The sequence below is a fragment of the Carcharodon carcharias genome, chromosome 4, assembly GCF_017639515.1.
Source record: "Carcharodon carcharias isolate sCarCar2 chromosome 4, sCarCar2.pri, whole genome shotgun sequence".
Lineage (NCBI taxonomy): Eukaryota > Metazoa > Chordata > Chondrichthyes > Lamniformes > Lamnidae > Carcharodon > Carcharodon carcharias.
The window spans coordinates 155,536,322-155,563,921 of record NC_054470.1 but is presented as its reverse complement, the minus strand read 5'-3'; the positions used below and the strand labels follow the sequence as shown (position 1 = coordinate 155,563,921).

Here is a 27,600-nt window from a genome sequence, read left to right as displayed (position 1 = left end):
AGTAGGGTAGCACAAACTGGTCATTGCCAATGGAAATATTGGGGTGGCTGAGAGACCTGAATACAGCATGTAACAAAGCACTGCCGTTTAAATTTTTTTGTTCATTCATGGGATGTGAACGCTGTTGGTAAGGCCAGCATTTGTTGCCCATTCTGAATTGCACTCGAGAAGTTGGTGGTGAGCAGTCTTCTTGAACTGCTGCAGTCCATGTGGTGCAGGTTCACCCACAGTGCTGTTAGGAAGGGAATTCCATGTTTTTGAGCCAGCACCACTGAAGGAACAGTGATATAGACCCAAGTTACAATCGTGTGTGGCTGCAGCCGGTGGCATTCTCACACACTTGCTGCCCATAAGACCATAAGGTATAGGAGCAGGAGCAGGTCATTTGGCCCATTGGGTCTGCTCCGCCATTCAATGAGGTCATGACTGATCTGATTATCCTCAACTCCACTTTCCTGCCTCTGTCTATCTGTCTATCTCAGCCTTGAATATACTTAACACCGAGCCTCTACAGCCCTCTGCGGTAAAGAATTCCACAGATTGACTACCCTCTGAGAGAAGAAATTCCTCCTCATCTCAGTTTTAAATGGGCGACCCCTTACTCTGAGATTATGCCCTCTTGTCCTAGACTGTCCCACAAGGGGAAACAACCTCTCAGCATCTGCCCTGTCAAGCCCCCTAAGAATCTTATACGTTTCAATAAGGTCGCCTCTCATTCTTCTAAATTCCAATGAGTACAGGCTCAACCTGCTCAGCCTCTCCTCATAATAAAATCCCTCCATACCCAGGATCAACCCAGTGAACCTTCACTGGACTGCCTCCAATGCGAGTATATCTTTCCTTAGATAAGCTGTCCAAAATTGTTCACAGTATTCTTGGTGTGGTCTAACTAGTGCCTTGTATAGTTTTAGCAAGACTTCCCTATTTTTATACTCCATTCCCTTTGAAATAAAGGCCAACATTCCATTTGCCTTCCCAATACCTGTTGAATTTGTATGTTAGCTTTTTGGGATTCATGCACAAGGACTACCAAATTCCTCAGTGCTGCAGCCTTCTGCAGTCTTTCTCCATTTAAATAATATTCAGTTCCTCTATTCTTCCTGCCAAAGTGCATAACGTCACATTTTCCCACATTATATTCCATCTGCCAAGTTTTTGGCCACTCACTTAACCTCTATATCCCTCTGTAGACTCCTTGTGTCATCCTCACCACTTGTCTTCCCATCTATTTTTGTGTCATCTGCAAACTTGGCAATAGTACATTCACTTCACCACCTAACTCATTAATATATATTGTAAATAATTGAGGCCCAGCACTGATCCCTGTGGCACTCCACTAGTTACAGGTCGCCATCCTGAAAATGCCCCCCTTATTCCAACTCTCTGTCTTCTATTAGTTAGCTAATCCTCTATCCATGCCAATATTCTACCCCTAACACCATGGGCTCTTATCTTATTAAGCAATACCATGGGCTCTTATCTTATTAAGTAGCCTTATGTGTGGTACCTCATCGAACGCCTTTTGGAAATCCAAATATATTACATCTACTGGTTCCCCTTTATCTACCCTGCTTGTTATCTCCTTAAAGAATTCTAATATATTTGTTAGGCATGATTTCCCCTTCATGAAGCCATGATAATTCTGCTTGATTAGATTATGTATTTCTAAACGTTCTGCTATTACTTCCTTTAAAATAGACTCCAACATTTTCCCAATGACAGATGTTAAGCTAACTGGCCTATAGTTACTTGTTTTTTGTCTCCCTCGCTTTTTGAATAAGAGTGTTACATTGACCGTTCTCCAATCCTCTGGGACTTCTCCGGAATCTAAGGATTCTTGGAAGATTACTACCAGTGCATCCAATATCTCTGTAGCTACTTCCTTCAATATCCTAGGGTGCAACCCATCAGGTCCACGGGACTTATTGGCCTTTAGCCCCATTAGTTCCCTAGTACTTTTTCTCTAGTGATAGTCATTGTATTTATTTCCAACCCCCTTTTGCCCCTTGATAATTTAGTATTTTGGAATGCTAATAGTATCTTTCACTGTGAAAACTGAAGCAAAGTATTTATTCAACTCCTCTGACGTTTCCTGGTTCCCATTAGTATTTCCCCAGCCCCATTCGCTAAGGGGCCAATGTTCACTTTGGCCTCTCTCTTCCTTTTTATATACTTAAAGAAGCTCTTACTGTCCATTTTCGCATTACTTGCTAGCTTACCCTCAAAGTTTGTTTTCTCCCTTTTATTTATTTATTTTTGGTCATCATTTGTTGGTTTTTAAAACTTTCCCAATCCACTGGTTTACCACTAATCTTTGCCACATTGTATGTTTTTTCTTTCAATTTGACGCTGTCCTTAACTTGCTTGATTAACCATGATTGGTTTATCCCCTTCCTTGAATCCTTCTTCCTCACTGGGCTATATCTTTGTTGAGAGTCATGAACTATTTTCTTAAATGTCTGCCACTGTCCATCAACTGTTTTTTCTGCTAAACTGCTTTCCCAGTCCACTCCAGCCAACTCTGCCCGTGTTCCATTGTAATTACCCATTTTTAATTTTAGCACAGTTGTTTCTGACCCAAGTTTCTCACTCGCAAATGCTAAATTCTACCATTTTATGGTCACTGTTTCCTAGGAGATCCTCTACCTTGAGGTCATTTATTAAACCTGCCTCATTACATATTACCAGATCCAAAATAGCTTGCTCCCTGGTTGGATTCACAACATGGTGTTCTAAGAAACTGTCCCGAACACACTCTATGAATTGTTGCTCATGTCTACCTCTGCCAATTTGATTTTCCACGAAGATCTACATGAAGATTAAAGTCACCCATGATTAATTTACTGCCTTTTTTACATGCCTTCATTATCTCCTGATTTAGTCTCTGTTCCACAGTATAGCTACTGTCAGGGGGCCTATAGACTACTCTCACCAGTGTCTTCCTCCCCTCGTTATTTCTTACCTCCATCCATTTGGATTCTACATCTTCCGATAAGAGATTCTTTCTTGCTATTGTACTTATTCCATCTTGTACTAACAAAGCTACCTCACCACCCTTTCCTTCTTGCCTGTCCTTTCAAAAAGTCACATACCCCTGAATATTTGGTTCCCAACTTTGATCTCCTTGTAGCCACGTCTCCGTAATGGCTATAATGTCATACCCCTATTAACCTCTATTTGTGCCATTAATTCATTTATTTTGTTCCAAATATTATGTACATTTAAGTAAAGGGCCATTAATTTTGCCATATTTTCCCTCTTTGACCCTATTTGCTGCTGATTTTTTATGTTTGTATACTCTGTCCCTTCCTGTCGCACTCTGGGTGTCTTTACCTAAATAGCTGCCCTGCAAGGCTGTCATGCCCTTTTGCTTTGTAAGCCTACGTATCCCCTTTCCAAAACCCTCCCCTGTCTATTTAGTTTAAAGCCCTCTCTACAGCCCGAGTCATTCAGCTCGCCAGAACAGTGATCCCAGCACAGTTCAAATGAAGCCTGTCCTACTGGAACAGCACCCTTCTACCCCAGTACTGGTGCCAGTGGCCCATAAACTGAAACCCATTCCTTCCACACCAATCTCTTGGCTACACATTTAGCTCCTTGATTTTATTTACCCTATGCCAGTTTGCCCGTGGCTCAGGTAGCAATCCCAAGATTATTATCTTGGAGGTTCTGTTTTTTTAATTTAGCTCCTAACTGTTCAAATTCTTTCACCAGAACCTCCTTTCTAGTCCTATCAATGTCGTTCCCCTCCCACTCTCCCTTTCCACTCCAAGTTTCTCTCCAGGAGATGTCCTTAACCCTGGCACTGGGCAGGCAACACAGCCTTTGGGACTCACGCTCACGGCTGCAGAGAACTGTATCTATCCTCCTAATTAAACTGTCCCCTACCGCTACTACTACTTTCTTCCCCCCCGCTTGAATGGCTCCTTATACCACAGTGCCATGGTCAGTTCATTCATCCTCCCTGTAGTCCCCACTCTCATCCATACAGCTTGCAAGAACCTTGTAACTGTTGGACAGTTGCAGGGGCCGCGGTTCCTCGAACGCTACCCCCTGGGCCCCCATACCTGCTTCATCAGCAGTCACACCCTCCTGTCCCTGACCACCAACCAAATTTGAATTACCTAATCTGAGGGGTGTGGCCGCCTCCTGGAGCCAAGTGTCCAGGTACCTTTCCCCCTCCTTGATGTGGCACAATGTCTACAGCTCGGACTCCAGCTCCTTAACTCGGATCCGAAGTTCCTCGAGCTGCAAACACTTGGCACAGATGTGTTTGCTCTGGATCACCTTGGTGTCCAGGAGCTTCCACATGCTGCAGCAGGAACACATCACCCGTCCTGCCATTGCTATCATATTTTATTCAATTTATTAATTAATTACTCTAGTATCCCTGCACTTTACACTTTATAATAATTTTTTTACACACACCAGTACTGATCTTATACTTAACAAGCTATCTTTAAGAAAATGAGAAAAAAAAGACTAGAGAGTTAAACACAAGCAAAAGACCTTACCTTTACTTTAAAGTCTAGAGATACTCACCAATTAGCTGCTCTCCCCGCTCTTTTCCTTCTCAAGCTCTTTAATGGTCACACGCTCTTCTCTCACTCTCACTGTTAAAGGCCCCATTCCTCTGGCACTCGCACCCTGTAAATGACCATGCTACTTCTCTCACACTCTCTCCCTGTAAACGACCACACTGTTTCTCTCACACTCTCTTGCTGTAAATGACCACGCTATTTCTCTCTCACTCTCACCCCGTAAATGACCACACTATTTCTCTCTCACTCTCTCCCTGTAAATGACCATGCTGTTTCTCTCTCACTCTCGCTCTTGTCCTTCCCAGTAGTACAGGTTGCAGTTTGGAAGATGCTGTTGAAGGGGCTTTGGCAAGTTGCTGCCACATATCTTGTAGATGGTACACACTGCTGCCACTGTGTGTCAGTAATGGAGGGTGTGTATGTTTAAGGTGGTGGATGAGGTGCTAATCGCATGGGTTGCTTTGCCCTTGATGCTGACGAGCTTCGAGTGTTGCTGGAGGTGCACTCATCTAGGCAAGTGGAGAATATTCCATCCCGCTCTGGACTTGTGCTCTAGAGATGGGGGAGTCAGATGAGTTACGCGCCCCCAGAATTCCCAGTCTCTGACCTATTCTTGTAGTCACATTATTTGTATGGCTAGTCCAGTTAAGTTTCTGGTCAATAGTAACCCCCACGATGTTAATGGAAGTAGATTCAACAATGGTAATGCCATTGAACATCAATGAGAGGCTGTCACATATATTGAACTGATGTCACCAAGACAGACATGAAATAACATGATCTGCACAATGCTAACTTTGTACCCTATTTCCCCTACTTTCAGCACTAACCCATGCCTTTCATTTTCCACAGGTCCTCTGCGGGTCGCGACAGAAGAGTTAAGGAAGGAGATCTCAGAGGAGGACTAGTACTCTGAGGATGCACTGTCATGTGACTCCTGCGCATCCTCCACCAGCACAAGTACACACACCTTGGTGGGTTCAGCATTACAGATAGAGTGGCACATCCTGAGGAGCAGATCATGTGAGCAGGGGCAGGTGCTGGAGACAGGGACAGCAGCGGAGAGTCCCGATCAGAGGGTGCGGGACACTCGAAGCTCTAGTCAGCTAATTACAGAAGTTGAGCCTTGGGATCATCAATGAAGGGGAGCCTGTGAAGTACCAACAGAAAATGTGTGTGTTCCTGTCAACACTTCCAGAGGCAATGCTCATCCTTGCAAAGAATGGGGGAGTTCATCTCAAGTCTGAGTGCTATAATGTCTCAGGTATTTGCACTGATTAACTAATCCACTGAAGGAGTGGCCAAACTCATGGAGAATCAAATACAGCAGGCCAGCGAGTACATACTGGCCCAGATCAATAACTTAAGAATCTGGCTGCCTACCAGTTTACAGAGGATCAAACAAAGCAACACCTTGGTGGCTGCACAGCACAATGACATGCAGACACGTTCTCCTTAGCTCTTGATTACCTTGGGAAGAGCAGCAGGGTAGATAGAGAAAGGGCAGATCACAGTGGGGACCCTTCTCAAGTCATTTCTCAAACATAGCCTCCCCAATTCAGACAGAGCCATACAACCTGCTTCTTGTCTGATGACCAAGCCTGTCTTGCACAGGTGCAGATGGAGTGGTCTTTGGCAGGACTCTTCATGGGTTCCAAAAGCCGGAGGACATCTGCCATGAGCATCTCATATCAGGACAGGGGAGCAAAACGCCTGCGTCCAAGTCACCTGAAGCCTTAGGGGTAGTACTCCAATATAATGTAATAGAAAGTTTAAGAGAAAGGTGTCTTAGTTGTACAAAGGGATTCACTTGGGTGCTTATAGTGTCGCCATTTCACTAATGTTGTTTTTAAATGAAAGCATGGATGTATGTGAACTCCTCATTCTCGTGGCCTCTATTTTGTTGCATCCCCCATTCACCCAGGTCAATTTCCTTCCAGTGGACGGAATGATTAGTGTCGAAGAGGAGGAAAGGATGTGCATGTGCTAGCTGGCTCGGCGATTGTAGGAGGATGTGTTACAAGGGGATGGAGCATTGGTGGTTGCACAGGAGTAGTGATGGAAAGCAAAGATTGCTGCAAGCATACTTTTCAAGTGAAGCTTGCCTGGATGCTGCTGCTGTGGGCATCTCTGGTAGCTAGATGTGTGGTTGCAGGTACCAATGACACATTAAACTCCTTCTCCTCCAAGAATGCCAGGTAGTTTCCACCTTCCTCTATTGCCAGCTCCAGTCCTCTCTGCAGCATCATATTCTGAAGGGTACAGCAAAGCAAAACAATAATGGGGCAAATTGAAGAGTGTCTCCAGATTGGTCAAGGCACTGGAACCTCATCTTGAGCGAGTCAATGGCTTGCTGTATGGTTGCTCTGATGCTGACATAGCTCCAGTTATACTGCTCTTGTGCCTCTGTGGTAGGGTTACTCACTGTGGTCAGCAGCCAGGACTTGAGTTGGCATCCCTTGTCTCCCAGGAGCCAACCACCGAGACTGTTTGATGAAGTGAACACTTACAGTACATGAGGCTCTGAAAGATGAAGGGTTCATGGCAGCTTTCAGGATACCTGGCATATAAATGTATGCTGTTCCTTTGGTGGGCACAGACCAACTGCACAATAAGGGAGTGGAAATCCTTATGAATTATGAAGATGTCTGGCTGATCTGACGGTACCTTGATTGCCATACTAGTGTAATCAATCACCCTGGACTGTAGAAATCCTGTGAGTGAAGCAGAAGTGGCAGCCCTCTGGGTTTGAGTTGTCTCATCAATATTGAAATTGGCAAACTCGGCATCGGTGATGTAGCCACGAGCTGCAAATTGTGAAATCCTGCAGATTTCATTAGATCCATGGAAGGAGGTTGATTCAAAGAAATTGAGTGCTGTAGTGACCATGTTAGCCACAGGCAACATGTGGCTACCTGGTCATCTTGGGTGGAGGCCTACTTCCAGAAGGCTGCAGATGTCTGCAGCTACCTGCCGCGGGAGTCACAGCTTTTTGAGGCACTATTACTCAGTATACTGACTCCTTTGAAATCCTCCACACTGCTGCCCCTGGTGCTGTGACTGCTAGACGGGATTATTCTGCTGTTTCGTCTCAGAACTTCAAGCCACTGCTGCACATATCGCAGTGAAGCCTGATAGGTAAGAAGTTGAGATCCAGAACAATAGACTCCAAGGTACTTGAAAGTTACTGGGCCAAGTTGCTACTCCAAAAGAAAGTAACGAATTCAGGATGAACAAACTATTCCGGTCAGTGCCAGCCTTTCACTGTGGCTAATCAGAAGCTTGCTGATTTTAGCCTTCATACTGATGTTGGCAGGTGAGTTTCATTGAATAGTGACTGCCCACTGTGAACTCGCCTCCTCCAATCTTGGAGATGTGGAAATAACATGTCCTGGCACAGAAGGTCAGAATGCAGGGTTAAAAAAACTTAATTGGCTTTTCAAGTATCTTAATTTGTTTCCTGGCAGATCTAGGGGGTTCTGTGTTGGCATCAATGAATCTAGGAAGAGGTTAGGATGACTTCTGAATCCTAAACAGATGCCAATTTTAGGGGATTTAAAGCTCAGCATGCATCGAATCCAGTCTCCCCAGCCCGAGAAAGTTCCCTTCATATGCTTGAAATGTAAACATTTTTTAAAATACCTAGGAATGTTTTCTAGATAAGTATAATTCGAATCTGACAAGGAAAGGAGTTGCTAGATTTTAAGAACATAAGAAATAAGAGCTGCTGTAGGTGATTTGGCCCTTCAAGCCTGCTCCACTGCTCAATAAGATTATGGCTGATCTGAATCTGACCTTAGCTCCACTTTCCTGCCTATCCTCTGTAACCCTTGACTCCCTTGTAGATCAAAAATCCGTCTAACTCAGCCCTGAATAAATTCAATGACCTAGTCTCCACTGCTGTCAGTAAGAATTCCGAAGATTAACAACACTCTCTGAGAAGAAGTTCCTCTTCATCTGTCTTAAATTGAGACCCCCTTATTCTGAAACTGTGCCTCTTAGTTCTGGATTCCCCCAATAGGAGAAACATCCTCTCAGCATCTATCCTGTTAAGCCCCTTAGAATCTTATCAGCACAATTTTTTAGTCGGTGTGCAGGGGCAGGCCTGACACGTAAAATGACACGCGATGACACTGGGTGTGCACCCCGACGTCATTGCGCTGGGTTGTGATGTTTCGTTCGGTAGCTGCACGCTGGAGTTGGCTGCGCACCCGCCGATATGTAAACGGCTTATTAAGGCCATTAAGGAATTAATTAAGGTAACTGTAAACACTGCCTGTCCAACCTTAAGATTGTGGGCAGGTGAAAGGCCAAGCAGTCTTCGCGTCTTTTAGGAAACCTCATTCACAAGCGGGATGAGATTTCCTAAAGCTTTTATTAATTAAATAAAAACATTTTGAGAAATATAAACACTGTCACGTGAGGGGACATGTTTAAATAAATTTTTCAGCCATTTGCTTAATTATTTTAACATTGATTCAATTTCCCAGGGGCAGCTCTGTGCCTCAAGGAAATTGAAGCATGTGCGAAAGAGCACTGGCCCCAACTCTCCCTCCTCCCCCACACATATCGCTGAGCGCTACAGTTCGCATATTACTCTGGGCAGGCCTTAATTTGCCAGCCTGCGTAAAATGGTGGCGCAGAGCTGATCATGGGCAGTGATCGGCTCCACGACCGCTCCCACCAAGTTGCCGCCACCTGAAACATTCAGGCCTATGTTTCAATAAGATCACCTCTCATTCGTCTAAACACCAAAGACTATAGGGACAACCTGCTCACCCCTTCCTCATAAGACAATCCCTTCATCCCAGTAATCAATTGAGTGAACCTTCTCTGAACTGCCTCCAATGCAAGTATAGCTAGTATATTCTCATTCAGAACTCCTAATATGTTCCTGAAAAATGGGCGTGCTAAATAAGAACATGCTGATCAAAACCCATAATAAAGCATGTATATCCCTCCTTAAATAAGGAGGCCAAAATTGTGCACCGTACTCCAGGTGTGGTCTCACCAATGTGGCACAGGTGTAGCAAGACTTCCCTACTTTTATACTCCATCCCGCTTGCAATGAAGGCCACCATTCCAGCTGCATTCTAATCATTTGCTATACCTGCGTGCTAACTATTTGTGATTCATATAGGACACCCAGATCCCTCTCCACTGCAGCCGTCTGTAGTCCCTCTCCATTTAAATAATATTCTGCCTTTCTAATCTTCCAAAGTGGATAACCTCACATTTTTCAAAATTCTACGCCATCTATCAAATTTTTGCCCATTTACTTAACCTACCTATATTCCTTTGTAGACTTTGTGTCCTCCTCACAACTTGTTTTCCTACCTATCTTTGTATCATCTACTAATTTAGTTAGAATACACTTGGTCCCTTCATCTAAGTCATCAATGTAGATTGTAAATATTTGAGGCCCCAACACTAAAACCAGTGGCACCCCACTAGTTACAATGGCCCATTTATCCCAACTCTGTTTCCTGTTAGTTAGTCAATCCTCTATCCATTCTAATATATCATCCCCAAAATCATGAGGAGGAAAATGGAGGAAGGAACTTAAAACAATCACTATCACCAAAGTGCAATCTAATAATGTGTTTTTGTTTTAACGTGGTTTGTAAGAAGTTGGGGAACTTACCCAAATAGTGCTGCAGGTCATGACCTCTGTTTTTGTTTTAGTGTGAGTACTGTGCATGCTTAGTTGTTTTTCTTTTGAACTCTGTTCCCACCATTTTGTTCTCTCAACCTCCTACCCACCACCTCCTCCACACCACTCTCTGCTGCAAGCGAGGGTTTGGGAGAGGAGAGGGCAGAGGGAAAGAGGATGTGTTGAGTTGGAATCGGTGAGAGGGTCAGGAAAGAATCTCTAGTGGAAGGCAGTGAGGGGGGTTGGGAGAGGGGCAGTGAGAGGAAAGCAGTGAGTGGATGACAGGCAGGAGTGGCGAGAGGGTCGGAAAATGGGCACCAAGTGAGAGGCCGCGTGGGGCTGAGGAGAGGGATGGTGAGCAAGGAGGCAGCGGGGAGGTCAGGAGAGGGGTGGCAAGGGATCAGGAGAAGGGCAGCGAGCAGGAGATGGTGAGCAGCAGGTGAGAAGTTGCAAGTGCCAGGTGGGAAGCAGTGAGCACAGCTGAAAAACAGTGAACAGCAAGTGGGAAACAGTGAGCGGGAGCTAGATAGAAAGGATCTTTGGGCCAATTAAGTTCAAGGCAGCCAACAGGTATTTAATCTAAAAAAAACACAGGCCAAAAGATTATAGAATCAAAAAATGATTACAGTACAGTACAGAACATTGAGAAAATCATAATGCAATCAAGCAGAGTCAACATAGTATTATAAAAGGGAAATCATGTTTGACAAATTTACTAGAATTCTTTGAGAATGCAACAAGCAAGGTGGATAAAAAGAGACCAGTAAATAAGTGTCCAAGTAACTTTCTCCCTTCATGATATATCACAGAGTCCAAAACTCAGATTCCAGCTCATCAACTCTAAGTCGAAGTTCCTTGAGTTGCAAACACTTACTGTGATTGCTGTGATCAGGCTGGTGTTCACCAGCTTCTATATGCCACAGCTGGAAAACATCACATGCCCTGCCATCTCTATTTCTTTTTGAACTAATTAGGGTTTCAAATTTTGAAATATCACCCTGATTAGTTGTAGTTAAATTAAGCAATTCAACTAGTTCTCAGAAATTAAGTGGCAAATAAACTGATGTGAGAGTAGAGAACAGAAAAATGGTAATCCCAACATAGGTAGCTTCTATGTAGGAATTTAAATAGACAACGAAGAGTCAAAATTAAGACTGCAAGATTTTTAAGACAAAGTTTGGGGAGATAGAGAAGTATTGGGCTAATGTAGCTGGGCAGACAAGTAAGCAAACAGGTCAGCAGACTAATAATGTGAAATCTTCAAATATTACATGGACCCTTGTCCTCCTCGACCGCTCTGCAGCCTTTAACAGGGTCAACTGCATTATCCTCCTCTAGCAGCTATCCTGAGTTGTCAACTCATTGTGTTTGGCCTATCTTAGTTCTACCTTGACTTATCCAATCCTGTCAGATCATCTCTTACACAGCTTCTCTTTCCACCCCTATATCATCTTGGAAATTCTGTATGGCCCCAATCTTGCCATTTTCCTCTTCCTCATCAACATGCTGCTCCTATGCGACATTATTTACAGACACAGAGTTAACTTTCATGTATACTAACATAGCCAGCTCTAACTCTCCACCCTATCCCTCAAACTTTGCGCTCTCAGGCTTGTCCAATATCTTAGTTAGCTGCAATTTCCTCAAGCTAAACAATGGAAAGAGCAATCATCTTCACCCCTTACCATAAAATCTTTGCCCTCTTCATTACTCCATCTCTCTCCCTTTAGAAGGAGCAGCACATTTCAGGCTGAGCTAGACCATTTGCATCCCACTTGTTCCTGAACTAAACTTTCAGACATATAACCTTTCCACAAAACAGTTCCATAACATCACCTGCCTCCCCACACTGCCCTTACTACCTCATATCATCTGCTGCTAAAACTCTCATCCATGTCTCTACTGCCTCTGAACTCAGCTATTTCAATGTTCTCCCAGCCAGCCTCCTATCCACCAATCTCTGTAAGCTGCAGTTCATTCAAAGCTCTGCTGCCTAGCACCTAAGCCGTGCTAATCCCATTTCCTCATCTGCCATCACTAGCCTCCATTGATTCATGGCCCCTCATCATATTGATCTTAAAATTCCCATCCTAGTGCTTAAATCCCTGTATGGAACTGCCCCTCCCTATCTCTTTAGCTCATAATAGGGTGACCAAATATACAAACACTAACTGTAGCCTAACCTATGTTTAATTAATACACTGAGGCATTAAGGAACTATCTAAAGTTATATTAAAAGAATAACTTAAGCAAATTCACCTAACAAAAGAAAAAAAGTAGGCCTATAACCTAAGATTTTTATTATTGCGGGTTTTTGCTTCAACAACAGTTAAGTATCAACATAACAAAACTGTGGAACTTGTGATTTCATAGTCATTAAGCTTTTCCTTCCTGTACAGAAATAGAATAAGTAATTTTACCCCAATTTTCTCCCCATCTCTCCTGAAAAAACTGATTCTTACTCGTTATAGTTCTTGGGTGCATTTTATATTTTATTTGCATATCGGTAGACCATCAAACTGTAGAAGGCAAAACAGCAAATCTGCTCATGGTCTTACAGCCCACTGATTTACAGACACCAGCAGAAACTACAAGATAACCATCAGCAGTGGAAACCCTTGTTTATTATTTCCATCCCAAATTGAGGAACATTGAGACCAATTGTAGTGCCCAACTGTTGCCTGAAAAAGGCCTGCTAACTCAGCACCAGGAGATGAATCAGAGACCTTTTAGTTTGCATGCTAGAGCACGCAGAAAAGTTCTTTTACTTATTACTGATAGGAGAGTAAATTTTTAACAATGTGTCTACAAATTGCATCAATTGCAAATCTAAGACTCCTTTAACTAAAAAAGTAATCACTTGTATTTCAATGTGGGCCAAATTGTGCCAACATACAATTTCACTTAACTTCAATCATAACTACTGAACAACCAACAGTAAGGACCACAATTGAAAAGTAAATCTCAAAATGCCATACGCCAACATTTCTAGTTTTAGAGTCTCATTTTTGATGGTCTGAGAATGAACTTGTTTTCTGGATATATTTGCAATTCTTCAAAATGCAGCACTTGAACAGAAGTGCATTCATTTTTAAGTAATGTTAGTTTTTCTGTAGATTTGTAGTTAGCTAACTGATTGTAGGTACAGTAAATCAGATCTACTTACTTTGATGGGTCTGCTCCTTTGAAATAAGCATTAACTGACTCTGTGAAAGCAGTTGCAACTGGTAAGGAGTCTTGTGTCCCAAGGCTTATCGGACTGGGTCCACGAGAAGTGCCTGGTGGATTAACAAGGGAAAATAAAAATGTAATTCACGTTGATTTAATTAAACAATTGCCTTTGTGTCTGTAGTAACTTTAATTTTTTTTAAATGTATGAAAATCTTAGTAATGCTTAAAATCATGTTTTTAAGTTGTACTCATTTTTAAAACTTGAAATGATCAGGCATACAAATTTGATTATCTGAAACAAATTAGGGAAGTTCAGAAATTCTGGAGAGTAAAATATAAAACAATTTTCTTTTTAAATAGTGCAAACTGTTGCAGTTAAAGCAAACATTTGGTGATCCACAACAGCAACAATTTCACAGCATCTTAATAAATAATGTCACCCGCTATCACTCAAATGGCAAAAGGACAGAAACTTGGAAAGCTGACACTGCAAATTGAGTCAGAACTGCAATATATAGTGCTACAAAACTTGGGCTCTGAGAAATCCCTTGCACCTTGCAACTAAAACCAAATTAAATAACAATTGTTCTGGTTAATATTTGAAAAAAATAAAAAAATAGATCCATCTTTGGCCCTCTCCTGTTTCTCATCAACATGCTGTCCCTTGGCAACATCATCCAAAAGCAAAGAGTTAGTTTTCACAAGTATGCTGATGACACCTAGCTCTACCTCACCATCATATTTCTCAACTCCCCTATTGTTGTCAAATTATCAGAATACTTATCCGATACCCAGTACTGGATGAGAAGAAATTTTCTCCAATTAAATTCTTGGAAGACTGAAGCTATGGTCTTTGGTTTCAAACTTTGTTCCCCAGCCTCCAGCTGCATCCCTCTCCCTCTGAGATTAAACCTGTCTGTTCACAACCTTTATGTCACGTGACCCTGAGATGAGCTTCCAACCTCATACTTGTGCCATCACCAAGACTGCCTATTTCCACCTCCATAACATTGCCCAACTTTTCCCGTCTCAGCTCATCAGCTAACGAAACCTTCATTTGTGCTTTCATTACCTCTAGACTTAACCATTACAATGCACTCCTGGCTGGTCTCCCACACACTACCCTCTGTAAACGTGAAGTCATCCAAAACTCTGCTGCCTGTGCCTTATCTCGCACCAAGTCCTGTTCACCTATTACCCCTTGTGCTTGTTGACCTACATTGGCTCCTGGTCAAGCAACGTCTTGATTTTAAATTTTTAATCCTTGCTTTCAAATCCTTACATAGCCTCACCCCCTCCCTATCTCTGCAATCTCTTCCAGCCCCACGAACCTCTCAGATATCTTCACTCCTCTAATTGTGGCCTCTTAAGCTCCCTGATTTTAATCACTCCACCATCCATGGCCATGCCTTCAGTTGCCTAGGCCCCAAGTTCTGGAATACCCTCCCGACACCACTCGGCCTCTCTGCTTCACCTTTCTCCTTTAAGACATTCTTTAAAACCATTCTTTGACCAAGCTTTTGGGTCATCTGACCTAACATTTCCTTATGTGGCTCAGTGTCACATTTTATTTCATAATGCTCCTGTAAGTGCCTTGGGACATTTTATTATGTTAAAGGCACTTATATAAATATAAATTGTTATTGCTGTTATAACAATCAGCATAATTTGATAGATAAGCATGTGTTCATTAGTGATTGTAAAGGTCTCCTGCTCTTAGGATCAGTCTTTACTATTCATCGAAGGTGCAAAAAAGATTTAAAAGTAATTAAAAATCTCTAAGATTCGGCATGATATAACTAGCGCAATTAATCCAGGGTATTTCAATATATAAATCTGTATGTAAAATTCATCAGGGAATAAAATACAAAAAGTTTACCTTCAAAGGAAAGATATTGTATTGCTGGCAGAGAACAAATGATTCCCTTAAAGGCTTGTATCTGGCACAAATGTTTATAGTCATAGAGTCATAGAGGTCTATAGCACAGAAAAAGGCCCTTTGGCCCATCGAGTTTGCACCAGTCAAACAAATACCTAACCATTCTAATCCCATTTTCCAGCACTAGGCCCATAGCCTAGTATGCCATTGTATCACAAGTGTACATCCAAACACTTCTTAAATGTTATGAGTGTTTCTGCCTCTACCACTCTTTCAGGCAGTGAATTTCAGATTCCCACCACCCTCTGGGTGAAAAAATTCTTCCTCACATCCCCTCTAAACCTCCTGCCCCTTACCTTAAATCTATGCCCCCTGTCCACCAAGGGACAAAGTTCCTTCCTGTCTACCCTATCTATGCTCCTTATAATTTTATACACCTCAGTCATGTTCCCTCTCAATCTCCTCTGCTCCAGGGAAAATAACGCCAGTCTATCCAATCTCTCCTCATAATTAAAAGTCTCCAGCCCAGGCAACATTCTGGTAAATCTCCTTTGCACTCTCTCTCTAGTGCAATCACATCCTTCCTATAATGCGGATTCCAGAACTACATGCAATACTCTAGCTGTGGCCTAACCAGCGTTTTATACAGTTCCAGCATAACCTCCCTGCTCTTATATTCTATGCCTCAGCTAATAAAGGCAAGTATCCCATATGCCTTCTTAACCACCTTATCTACCTGTCCTGCTACCTTAAGGGACCGGTGGACATGCACACTCAAGTCCCTCTGATCCTCGGTACTTCCCAGGGCCTTTCATCGTATATTCCCATGCCTTGTTTGTCCTGCCCAAGTGCATCACCTTACACTTATCTAGATTAAATTCCATTTGCCATGATCAGCCCATCTGGCCGGCCCATCTATATCCTCCTGTAATCTAAGGCTATCCTCCTCGCTATTTACCACCCCACCAATGTGGCCAGTTATAGCTGTTATTTATTCAAACAGTTCACAACTGAAAACTAGTAAAAAAATATAACCATGTTGCAATAATGGGATTGATGCCTCTAAAAACTGGTTCAAAGCTTTCATCAATTACAGCACCTGCAGGTGTCTCACTGCGCTTTTCAAATGAAGGAAGTTTTCCAGTGAATACATCACCATCTGGTGCAGTAAACGCACAAACATAGGGACAAAGACCAAAAGACAGTGACCAGAAATTAAAGCAAAGGTCTCACACAAAGATGCTAAATTCTCTAGTTTTTAAATTGTGCCAAACTCATATGTCAAGTTTTGGGACAATAAAATCAGATATCTATTGACATACCAATAGCTTCATCTTAGTGCTAGCATATTTATAATTTTTCATTTTAGTTCTGTAGCTTTTTCATATGATATATATTATATATCATTTCAGTCAAAGTAACAACCATAAAAATATGAAGAACAATTAGAAGCGGTTGCAATTTTGCACAATTAAACACCATTTAACAAGCTTTTAGACAGACATTACACATTTGAAAAGAACAGCACTCACAAAAAAATCATGCAGTTAATTACAAACACACACAATTTATACTATGTGCATATGAACCAGCAGTTGCAATGTATCGACTTTCTAAAGCTCCAGTTTCACCACAATATATATGGCATTTACTTCTATTGCAAAATCTGGCTGAAGGGCCAAATCACATTTTCCAAGGTAGCACCAAGGTTAAAAGAATTAAAGAGAATGCAAAGTAGATTGTGTGAATTAAACTAAAGCTATCTTTAATTAAAAAAAATTCCTCTGTTCCCATAACAATTATTTTGAATGTTAATAAAATCTAGATTAGACAACTATTTGCTCTAAAAAGCCAATTAGCAAATTAAAGTCTGGATAAAATATTCCACGGAGGTGTTGTGGTACAGTGGTGGCATCCCTGCCTCTGAGCCAGAAGCTCCTGGTTCAAATCCCACTCCAGGACTTGATGGCCAAAGGAAGGTACGTTCCTAACGTGGCCAAATAGGTTGATTATCAATTTGCAAATCCTTACAACACTATCAATGGAATGTGGTAAGAGTGGGATAGATTCATGGTCAGCCATGTGATGGAAAGAAATTGGAGCCTCTACCATCACTATCCATTGTTCCGGGCTGCAATATACATATAAAAGTGCATATTGCCACATCAACTCGGACTCCTTAAGGAGGCTGACTGGCACAGTTGGCTGGGCAGCAGATGTGGATCAGATTAGTGCCAACAGGGTTCGATCCCTGTTCTGGCTGGGGTGGGTACAGGACCTTCCTCCTTGCCCTACTTGTGGAGGAGATTGCAGCGCTGCGGGCTGGATCTGCTTTCGAGCACAGAACTTAAGAAAAAGAAGAAAATATTCCGTGAAAATCTATTTTGTTTATCCGAAAGCTAGTTTTCTAGATAAAATCAGGTCCACAACCAAAATAGGCCATGTTCAATAATATTCTCAAAATTCATCGGAACACAGTAGTAAAGGAAGTGATTTAACAAACCAGGGGGTACGTTAGCAAAGTTCACAACTAATATTGCGGAAAAACACAAGCAACGTAAACTAAACAAAACACAGAATTTTGACAGGATATATTTATTTAAACATTAAATTAAATTTGGACGTATGAGCTAAAAATAAGAAAAGCTGTGTTTATTTTTTTTTTCCAAAAATTAGGCAACTTCCATAGTTAGGGTGGCCTGACCAATGGACATTGCATAAACAGCACTAATGATTCACTGGTCAAGCTAAAAGTTGGAGTCAATGGTGTTGGAAGAAATCACTCCTTAATTAGTTTCCTTCCCTTCTTGCACAACTGGGATGACAATGCTGAAGCATTCCATTAGCCCCAAAGGGAACATGATTGTAAACATTTTTTAAAATTCATTTGATGAGGGCATCACTACCCATCCCTAATTGCCCTTGTTCAGAGGGCATTTAAGAGTCAACCACATTGCTGTGGGTCTGGAGTCACAGACCAGGTAAGGACAGCAGATTTCCTTCCCTAAAGGACGTTAGTGTACCAGATGGGTTTTACAACAATCGACAATGGTTTCATGGTCATCATTAAATTTTATTGAATTCAAATTCCACCACCAGCCGAGGTGGGAATCGAAACAGGATCCCCACAGCATTACCCTTGGTCTCTGGATTACTAGTCCAGCGACAATACCACAATGACATTGCCTCCCCTTAACATGAGAGGTTAAACACAAGAGTGATTTGGAATTTTCCAATTTTCGAATCAATTTGCTACAATGAAGGCTCCAGCTATCTATTCTGGGCATGATGCCACTGTGTAATTTATTAATGCCAGATAAGTGAACTTTTATCTGTGCAAGTAAAAAACTTCACTCTTCCAGTTACATGCCAAGTTTGATTGCAAGTGCACAGTTCAAAAGTTATGTGCAAAGTTCCTTCATCATTTGAATATATGATAGCAATCAGTGCGTATAATATTTTGAAAAAAAAGCAATCAAAATTAAAATCTTAATTATTTGCCATTTGCTATTTATTGAGTATAGCCATTAATTCTTGTGGGGAGAATATTTGGAGAGGTATATTAGACCACATCCATATGTAGCTTGCTGAAGCAGTGGCTAGAATTTAGTAGAGGCAGCATAAGTCCAACCACTGGGGGGGCCCCTCTGTCAGACATGAAGTGCCTAAAATGGAGGGCCCTTCCTCAGAGCTTGCTGCGAAACTGCCCAATGGATCTCCATACATGGGTATTTAGTTTCCTAATTATTTTGGCCAGCAGTAACAGCATAGCACCTGGTGATAAAACCTGGTGATAGTTTCTCCAAAGCATTAAATAGCTTCAATTTATATAGACATTAGTTATGAAACTTTGAAAGCATTTTTTCCTATTCTTTCAGATGAGATATTAAACTAAGACCCTGTTTTCCTTCTCATTTGAACATGAAAGATTCCATGTCACTTTTCTAGGAAGAGTTCTTCCAATGTCCAATGTCAATATTTATATATACCATAACAACACTAAAAACAGAATATGTGATTATTTATCTTGTTGTTAGTAGAAACTAGCTGTGCATAACTTGGCTGTTGAGTTTCCCAACAATATGAGTGACTACAATTCAAAAGTACATAATGCTTTGGGATATCCTGAGGCCATGTAAACTGCCATTTAAAATGTAAAGCTTGCTTTCTTCTGTTCAGTAGAAATGAAAAAAAACTTACTAAGGCATGCTAGATATTAGACAAGTTATTTGAAGCATTTCTCTAACATTGTTATAGCTGCTGTAAACGAAGGTTTTTGTTACAGTTGAGATTTTACAGATTAAGTATTCATTGCATTACAACAGCCATTATTATTTCACAATAATGCCAACTGAGAATTAAAAGCAGTTTACAAATGCTTGTTAAAATGTGAAGTGTTATTTGCAACAGTATTATAAATAAGACTTCTCATATTTAAATAAACTTTCCTGTCACAGAATTATAACTACGGTATGCAAAATTTCTCCCTTGTTCTTGTGATGCAAAGCCATACAGCAAAACCCATCAGGCACAATGATTAGCATATAAAAAATACCAGATATGTGACCTTCAACTCCAAAATTCATATGCAAAACTTCAGCAACTGAAGAAAAATAAATGAAGGAAAACAAGTGCATAGGCAAAATTTAAAATAAACTAAATTTGAAGCATTTCCAATGATCTGATGCTGCTGCTTAGAAGAATCATAACTGCCCAGCATTACTTAATACTTTTAGGTGTTATAATTACTTCCGTCTTGCGTTTAGAAAAGCTTTGCAAATGTGCTATTCATTTTGGTTCTATCAATTTATGTTACAGTGTTTATTTTTGATGAGCTACCCAATTCCAATTGAGTATCAAGCAATTAAAATCCCAAAGCAGAGGCTTAATTTTAAAAGGGGCAATAGGTTCAAAACTGCTTGGCAAATGCAGTGATGAAATTAGATGATGTGGATGTTTCAATTTATTACTAATGCTGGACATTGAAAATTAGCATTAACCCTCACTATGCAGCATATTGGCCCGTAATTTCAGATGAGTGTCGCTAAGTGCTGGCCCGCAGGAATTAGAAGAAATAAATCCCTAATTACACGGTCTTGAAAATTATGTTGACATTTCTGTTTGCCGGAGCTCCTTGAGGTCTGCATCAAAAGACTCCTCGAGGGCCCCAGCAAAGTCTAGCCCCAATAGATTCAAGGAGACCAGGCTCCCTGTTTACAGCACTTGCTGTCGTAAAGCAGTTAAGTTGAAACAGGCAGGGAAATTGACAGGCCAAAGGGAAGGTAAGTGTCTAAGATAAGTAGATAGGATTTGGGAGTGGGGGGTGTTCGGGGGTGGGTTGGAGGCCCAAGGGGTCGGGTTGAGGTCCTGGAGGGGGGGGGGGGGTTGGAGCCACGTTTGGGGGGATGGGGGGGCTTAGAGGCCTTAGGGGTCATGGGGTGGGGGCGTCCGAGGAGTGGTGGGTACGAGTCAGAGCTCCGGCGGGGTGGGGGGCTGGTGTCGAAGGTCCAAGGGGTTTGTAGGAGGGTCTGAAGTCACAGAGTAGATTGGAAGTCCCTGGAGAGTGGGGGGGGAGGGGTCCAAGGTCAGGGATAGTGGTCAGTCAGGCAGGGTCTGTAGTCCGCGTGTGGGGGCGGGGGGTCCAAGTCGGGGGTTGGAGGGTATCAGAGGTTGGGGTGGATGGGGAGTGTCGGAGGTCAGGGTGGGCAGGGGATGGAATGGAGGGTGTCGGAGGTTGAGGCAGTGGGGGATTGGAGGTCCAGGGAGGTGGGGGGGGCATTGGAGCTCGGAAGGTAGGTTGGGGTCAGAGGTTGGGGGGAGGCGTGGGGGTGTTGGCAGTTGGGGAGTGTTAGAGGTTGGGTTTTTAAGGAAAGATGTACTGGCATTCGAGGCAGTTCAGAGAAGGTTCATTAGGTTGATCCTGGGTATGGAGGGATTTTCTTATGAGGAGAAGTTGAGTAGGTTGGGCCTGTACTCATTGGAGTTTAGAAGAATGAGGGACAACCTTATTGAAAAATATAAGATTCTTAGAGGGCTTGGCATGGTAGGTACTGAGAAGTTGTTTCCCCTTGTGGGAGAGTCTAGAACCAGAGGGCACAATCTCAGAGTAAAGGGGTCGCCCAATTAAGACAGGGATGAGGAGGAATTTCTTCTCTGAGGGTAGTCAATCTGTGGAATTCTTTACTGCAAGGGCTGTAGAGGCTGGGTCGTCAAGTATGTTCAAGGCTGAGCTAAACAGATTTTTAATCAGTAAGGGAATCAAGGGTTAAGCGGAAAAAGCAGGAAAGTGCACTTGAGGATTATCAGATCAGCCATGATCTCACTGAATTGCGGAACAGACTTGATGGGCCGATTGGCCTACTTCTGCTCCTGCATGTTATGGTCTTATGGGAGATGGGGGTGTCGGAGGTCAGGGGGAGGCGGAGGGGGTCCTTTGGCTGGGGGTGTCAGGGAGTCCCTTGCAGTCTGAGTCTTTACAATAGTTACTCAGAAGTTATGAGGTTTTAATTCTTCAAACCTTTTCTGAGTAACTATTGGTATAACCCTGGCAGAACCATCCAAAGTTTGCGATTTAAACTGCATTTTTGGATGGCTCCCAGCACAGTGCAATTGTCCAGAGGAGGTGTGCACTTCTGGGCAATTGCCATGCAAGCCCTTGCCTGGGAACTTCCTAGAGGGATTCCCCAGATTGACCAGTTTGAGCTTATACCAGCTTTTAGACATGTAGTACTCAACTGTCTGCAAAATCAACTTTCATTTGTGATCTGTAACCAATTCAAAGCTAATTTTCTGGAAGTTGATTTCATCTTCAAAACTCATAACAGAACTCTGAAAACATCTGGGCCTGAGTTTTTCCTGCGCCGGGCAGGCTTGGCGGGAGCAGTCAGGAACCTGACCACCGCCTGCAATCGGCTCCACACTGCCATTTTACGCAGGCGGGCCAATTAAGGCCCGCCCAGTGTCATACGCGAGCGGTAGCGAAGCACTACCTGTGCAGGTGGGGGGAGAAGGGGGAATCGGGTCCAGTCCTCGTTCATGGAATTGCCTCAGGGAGACTGAAGCACTTTAAAAAAAAGATAAATAAAAGCAATAAAAATTTAATGAAACGTCCTCTCATGTGACTGTGTCACATGGGATGAGGCATGTTTTTATTTTTCAGAAGAAGTTTTTATATTATCATTATTAGCTTTAGGAAACCTCATCCCGCTCGTGGATGAGGTTTCCTAAAAAATGGCCCTTTCGCCTGCCCGCCAACTGTTAGGTTGGACAGGCAGTGTAACATTCATGTTAATTACCTGTTTAATGGCCTTAATAGGTCTATCAATTATCGGCGGGCGTGCAGCTGACTGTGGCGGGTTCCTGCCAAACAAAACATTGCAAGACTGTGTAATGACGTCTGAACGCAAGCCCGACATCATCGCACGTCAATTTATGCTCCGGTGTGTCAGGCCCGCCCCCGCACGCCGAATGTAAAATCCTGGCCCTGAAGAAAGGTGTTTATAAACAGTCGCTTGGTAGTACAAAACTTGAATACTGCTGAAAAGAAGAGTCATATTGCTGAAGCTTTTCGTGTTGCCCTCATCAGGACAAACGCAAGAATGCAATATTTCAAACGATCACTATAATTTATACTACAGAAGAAAAGGGTGCTGATTGTTTGGCAAGTTGACTCTGGTCGAGGCGCTGCCATGGAGAAAGCAACAGGGAAATATAGGCTCCCCAAGCTTCCAGGTAATTCAAAAAAGGTGCAAGGCTTGAATATATTTCTTTTGTTTGCAGATTACGGGTCCCTGCGTATGAATATATGTTGCTTCCAGCAAGCAAATCTGAGCCACGTTGCGAGCTCAACTAACTATATTAGATTGGTTGTTACTGTAGCTATTAGAGCACTCAGCATTGTTAAGCAAGTGCTGTCCAATCGTGGAATCATATCTCACAGTGGAAATTTTGTTTTTGAGTTTTGCAAGCACGGGCTGGTTGACTACAGTCTGTACCCTGCCTATCACAAAGGATAGGAACATGTTGTTTGACTCAATCAGCCAATTGTTGGGATTTACGGCCTATGTACCTGGCTTCGAATTCATACCTGGTGTTACTCAATTAGGCAGAATATCTTTTTGGACCAATGGCTGCAACCTATTAGTAGGAAGCAATATTTGTGGCGCCACTGCAATGTGAAGCAGCTTACTTAACTAGTTGTTCAAATCTCTGAGATAATTTGCCTTTCCAGAGTAATTTCATGTAGACTCAGCAGTTTTTGGGTCTGGAAGTGGATACCTTTGGCTCATTTGTGAGTTTGCATGGTACACAGCGAACAATGATCTGAGGACAGCCTTTGTCCCGCAAGATGTTTTTGATCTATTTCTGTGTCACGCTTGTAAGGTGAGCAAATGGCTCGGGCCCTAATAACAGGATTGCTGATAAGACCCATCTTATAGTGCATGAAGCTATACAAATCCCAACCATGCACTGACCGGTGAAGATAGGCTTGCAGTAGACAGTAGTGGAGGAGCCACCAGTTTCACAACTAGCACATTCAGGAAAGGGAATGCATGAGACTGCTCCATCTCAAAAGTGAATTTGAGCACAGGGTGGATCGCATTAAGGTGTGTAAGGACATCCTTATACTGGGCTGCAAATTCAAAGATTGTGAACGGAGCATCTATGTATCGGAAATATGCACTGGGTAGGAGGTTATGGCTCACTCCATTCCAGTTCAAGAGATGGAGTTTCTCTAAGACTTAAGTGGATTTGTAACCCTTCAACATTAGGCAAGAAATCAGTGTGCAGTTTTAGTTGTTCATTTATGTAAAATTCTCTGTGATATATATGAACACATGAAAATGCATGGTACATTGACAGGAATATTCTTTATGAATGATCACAAGTAACTCATAACTTAAAAGTTACATGCAGAGTTGCAAATGGGATTTTAAGATTATTGAGTGTAGTTTAAAATCAAAACAGCTTTTAAGAATTCAACTGATTTTTGGGACTGAAAAATGATTTGTAGGCAACTTTTCTTGAATGCATACAAAATATTAGATTTGATAGCTATGAATAGATTCATAAAATAACAGTTAACAAGTTGGTTGTACAAAGCTATTCGAGACTGCCATTGCCATATACTTTTATGTCATTATTATTGTTCAACATATTAATCCTAAATGAAATTGTGATGTCATTTAATGTTCACAGCAAGTAGGACATGAATCAATACATTAGGTCAATTTGCTTGTTGAGTTATATTACGTTGGTAGCTAAAAGAATTTAAACCCAACTGACTTCTAATGTGTACCTACCAATGGTTGGCGTTGTTGCTGTACTTAAAGAAGCTGATGACCCAATTGAGGATGTACTTTCAGCACGTGCCAGTGGAGCTACAGGAGGTGGACTGGTAGATGACATTGATGTAGGACTGAATGATCTGGACTGGGAAAAAACAGCATGAACACAGTTTGCTCATATACAAGTTTTGTAGCTAAATATAAATCATTGCACAATATATTAGTAAGGATCCAACTCTAACTTAGGCATCAAATGGCAAAGTTGTATTATATTTTATAGTAAATTGTGTAAATCTGCATAAAGGCAAAAACAGATCATTAAAGAAATCCAACTAACTTAAAATGTGTAGAAAAAAGCATGTGTTTCATTTTCTTAGTTTCATACAGTACACTAAAGGGCAATTTGATATTTAAGTTAGATTACAAAATATATTATTGTTGAGCAACAAACTATTTGCATTTTTTGAAGAAAAATATTAAAAAAAAACACTTGCGCCTTGTGTTTCCTTTCAGATTTAAGGAGATGTAATTTATGGAACGGATGGCAACACCTGGCATGTAATTGTAGGCTCAGTAGAAGAATCCAAAAAAAATTGGAGATTCTCATTTCGACAGACAGCGTAAAGGATTGGCTCCACAATGGGAGATAAAATCAGAATATGTAACCTTAATGTGCCGAATTATTTAAAAAAAAACTCTCTTCTTTCACACCCCCCCCAACCCCTAAACTATTTTCTTTCTGAAGTTGCTTAATCACTTTAGGCTACTCTTTCACAGGTGTTGATAGCCCTCCAGACCATTAACAAAAGTGACTGATTGTCAGATGGGAACCAAGTCAACAAGTTCACTGTTATTTGGAGTGGGGCAAATCCCAAACAGATACCAATGACATCAAGTGATACAGGGATAGTGCAGGAAGATGGCTTTGAGGTAGAAGATCAGTCACGATCTAGTTGAATAGCAGAGCAGGCTTGATGGGCTGAATGGCCTACTCCTGCTCCTACGTTCCTAATAATTCATTTTATGCCAATACAGTATAATTCAAAAGTAGTTTTAAAAAATCATGGTTTTAAATACACATTTCCATTTCATAATGAGGAGTGAGAAATGACCTACAGAAGGTGATCCACACCCAACGTAGATGAGAACAGGCAATTCTATCTCCCCATCATATTTCTTGATCCCTGCACTGTCTTTGTGCTGTCAGACTGCTTGTCCAACATTCGGTCCAGTTAAAAATGGAAAAGGCCAAAGTTATTGTTTTCACTCTCCATCACATATTTCATATTGCTGCCACTGATTCCACCACCCCCCCGCACCCGCTTCAGCCACTGGATCAATCTGAACCAGACTTAGCAGCTCCAACTCAATATCCTTACCACCAGAAAGACCACCTAATATCACTTTGGTAAAATCATCCAACTTTACCTCTGCTGCTGAAACTTTCATTCACGCCTTTGTAACTTCCAAACTTGATTATTCCAACAATCTCCTCCCAGCCTTCATTATCTTTTCTTTATTCTTTCATGGGCTATGGGTGACACTTGCAAAGCCAGCATTTGTTGCCCATTCCTAATTGCCCTTGAACTGAACAATTTACAGGACAGTTCAGAGTCAACCACATTGCTGTGGGTCTGGAGTCACATGTAGGCCAGACTGAGTAAGGACAGCAGATTTCTTTGCTCTAAGGATATTAGTCCTTTAGCTCTAAATGAAAAATTTGCTGTCCATATCCTAGCTGACACCAAATCCCACTGGCACATCATGTGCACACTGACCTAAATTGATTCAGTTTTCCCATCGGCTCAAATTTAAAACACCCATTCTTGTGTTTAGCTATCTTCATGACCCCGCCCACCCCCAATCTCCACTTGCCCGAAAATCCTACATTCTATTGTCCCTTAGTTCTGGCTTGTTGTGTGCTCGCACTCCCTCACTCCCTTCATCCCACCATTGGCAGCTGTAACTTCAGTTGTCTTGGTATAATCTCTGGAATTGCCTCACTAGATCACTCACCCTCCCCTTCTTTAATTACCTCCTTATACCTACATATTGTGTTGACTAGGGTTTTAGTCATCTCAGTGGAGTGAATTTTAACTTGGGCGGGTTTGGGGTAATGTCTCAGAAATCTGTTTCTCGACACAAACTTGATTCCAACCCACCCATTTCTGGCTTTAACTGCGGGTGGGGGGAGGGGGAGGGGGAGGGGAGGGGGTAGTGGGAGCGAGGGAGGTGGAGTGGAGACAACCAACCTGATCCAAGGAGGCAGGTTGCAATTTTAATTATGATGATGTTGTGAGCCTTATTATCATGCAGGTTTAAACTTTAACTGTTGTCTTTCAAGCATAAGTGAATCAGGCAACTTCCTCAAGGCAAGGACTTGGTGGATTTGGGGGGGTAAGTGCCTTCACACTTTCCTCCTGAATCCAGATGCCTGTCTGTGAAGCTTCTGTGATCAGGCACCCCAATAACTCTCACGATCTTTGCCTTTGACACCATCAATCCCACAACGAAGCCTCAAATGTTCCGCCTCCCACCAATCCCCCCTCCCCCCATCAACCCCCCCTTCCTTCCACCGATCAACCCATCTCTACCTAACCCCAATCGGCCCCCTTCCTCCCCCTCAATAATCGACCACTTCCTATCCCCCACCCAGTTGAAGGTTAGAAGTAGAACATAGTCTTTACACAATTAAAAAGTTTGATTTATAGAGTCACAACATTACAAACATGCACCTCCAAATGCAACCAACACAGTTTCAGTCTGCTACTCTCTCTCTCTCTATATTTGTAATATTTTATACACATATATATAATTACACAATATATACCTCTTTTGAACCAATCTTTTAGGTTGTCAGTCAAGAGGAACTAAGTGCCCATTAGAAAAGGACACCCACTAATACACTAACAAAAACCCAAAACGCTGAAGGAAATTTAATAAATCAAATGAAAACAAGATTCCCTGGGTGATGATGCACTTCAGTATCTCATGGTGCCGACCAGTTTCAAAAGGTCTCAAGTATACCAACAGACATTGCATGCTCCTTTTCCAAGGACATCCAAACAT

The 27,600-nt window shown here is 42.1% G+C and overlaps 1 protein-coding gene across 9 annotated transcripts in view; it reads right to left on the bottom strand.

Annotated features, from left to right (window-relative positions):
- Positions 1 to 27,600, bottom strand: part of fcho2 (FCH and mu domain containing endocytic adaptor 2) — a 267,367-nt gene that overhangs the window by 31,063 nt on the left and 208,704 nt on the right. For all 9 annotated transcript variants that reach the window (XM_041185860.1, XM_041185866.1, XM_041185867.1 and 6 more), the window contains 2 exons: positions 24,547 to 24,676; positions 13,361 to 13,472 (listed from right to left, as the gene is read on the bottom strand). In XM_041185860.1, the coding sequence (XP_041041794.1) occupies positions 13,361 to 13,472; positions 24,547 to 24,676 (242 nt within the window). The remainder of the gene's footprint in view (positions 1 to 13,360; positions 13,473 to 24,546; positions 24,677 to 27,600) is intronic.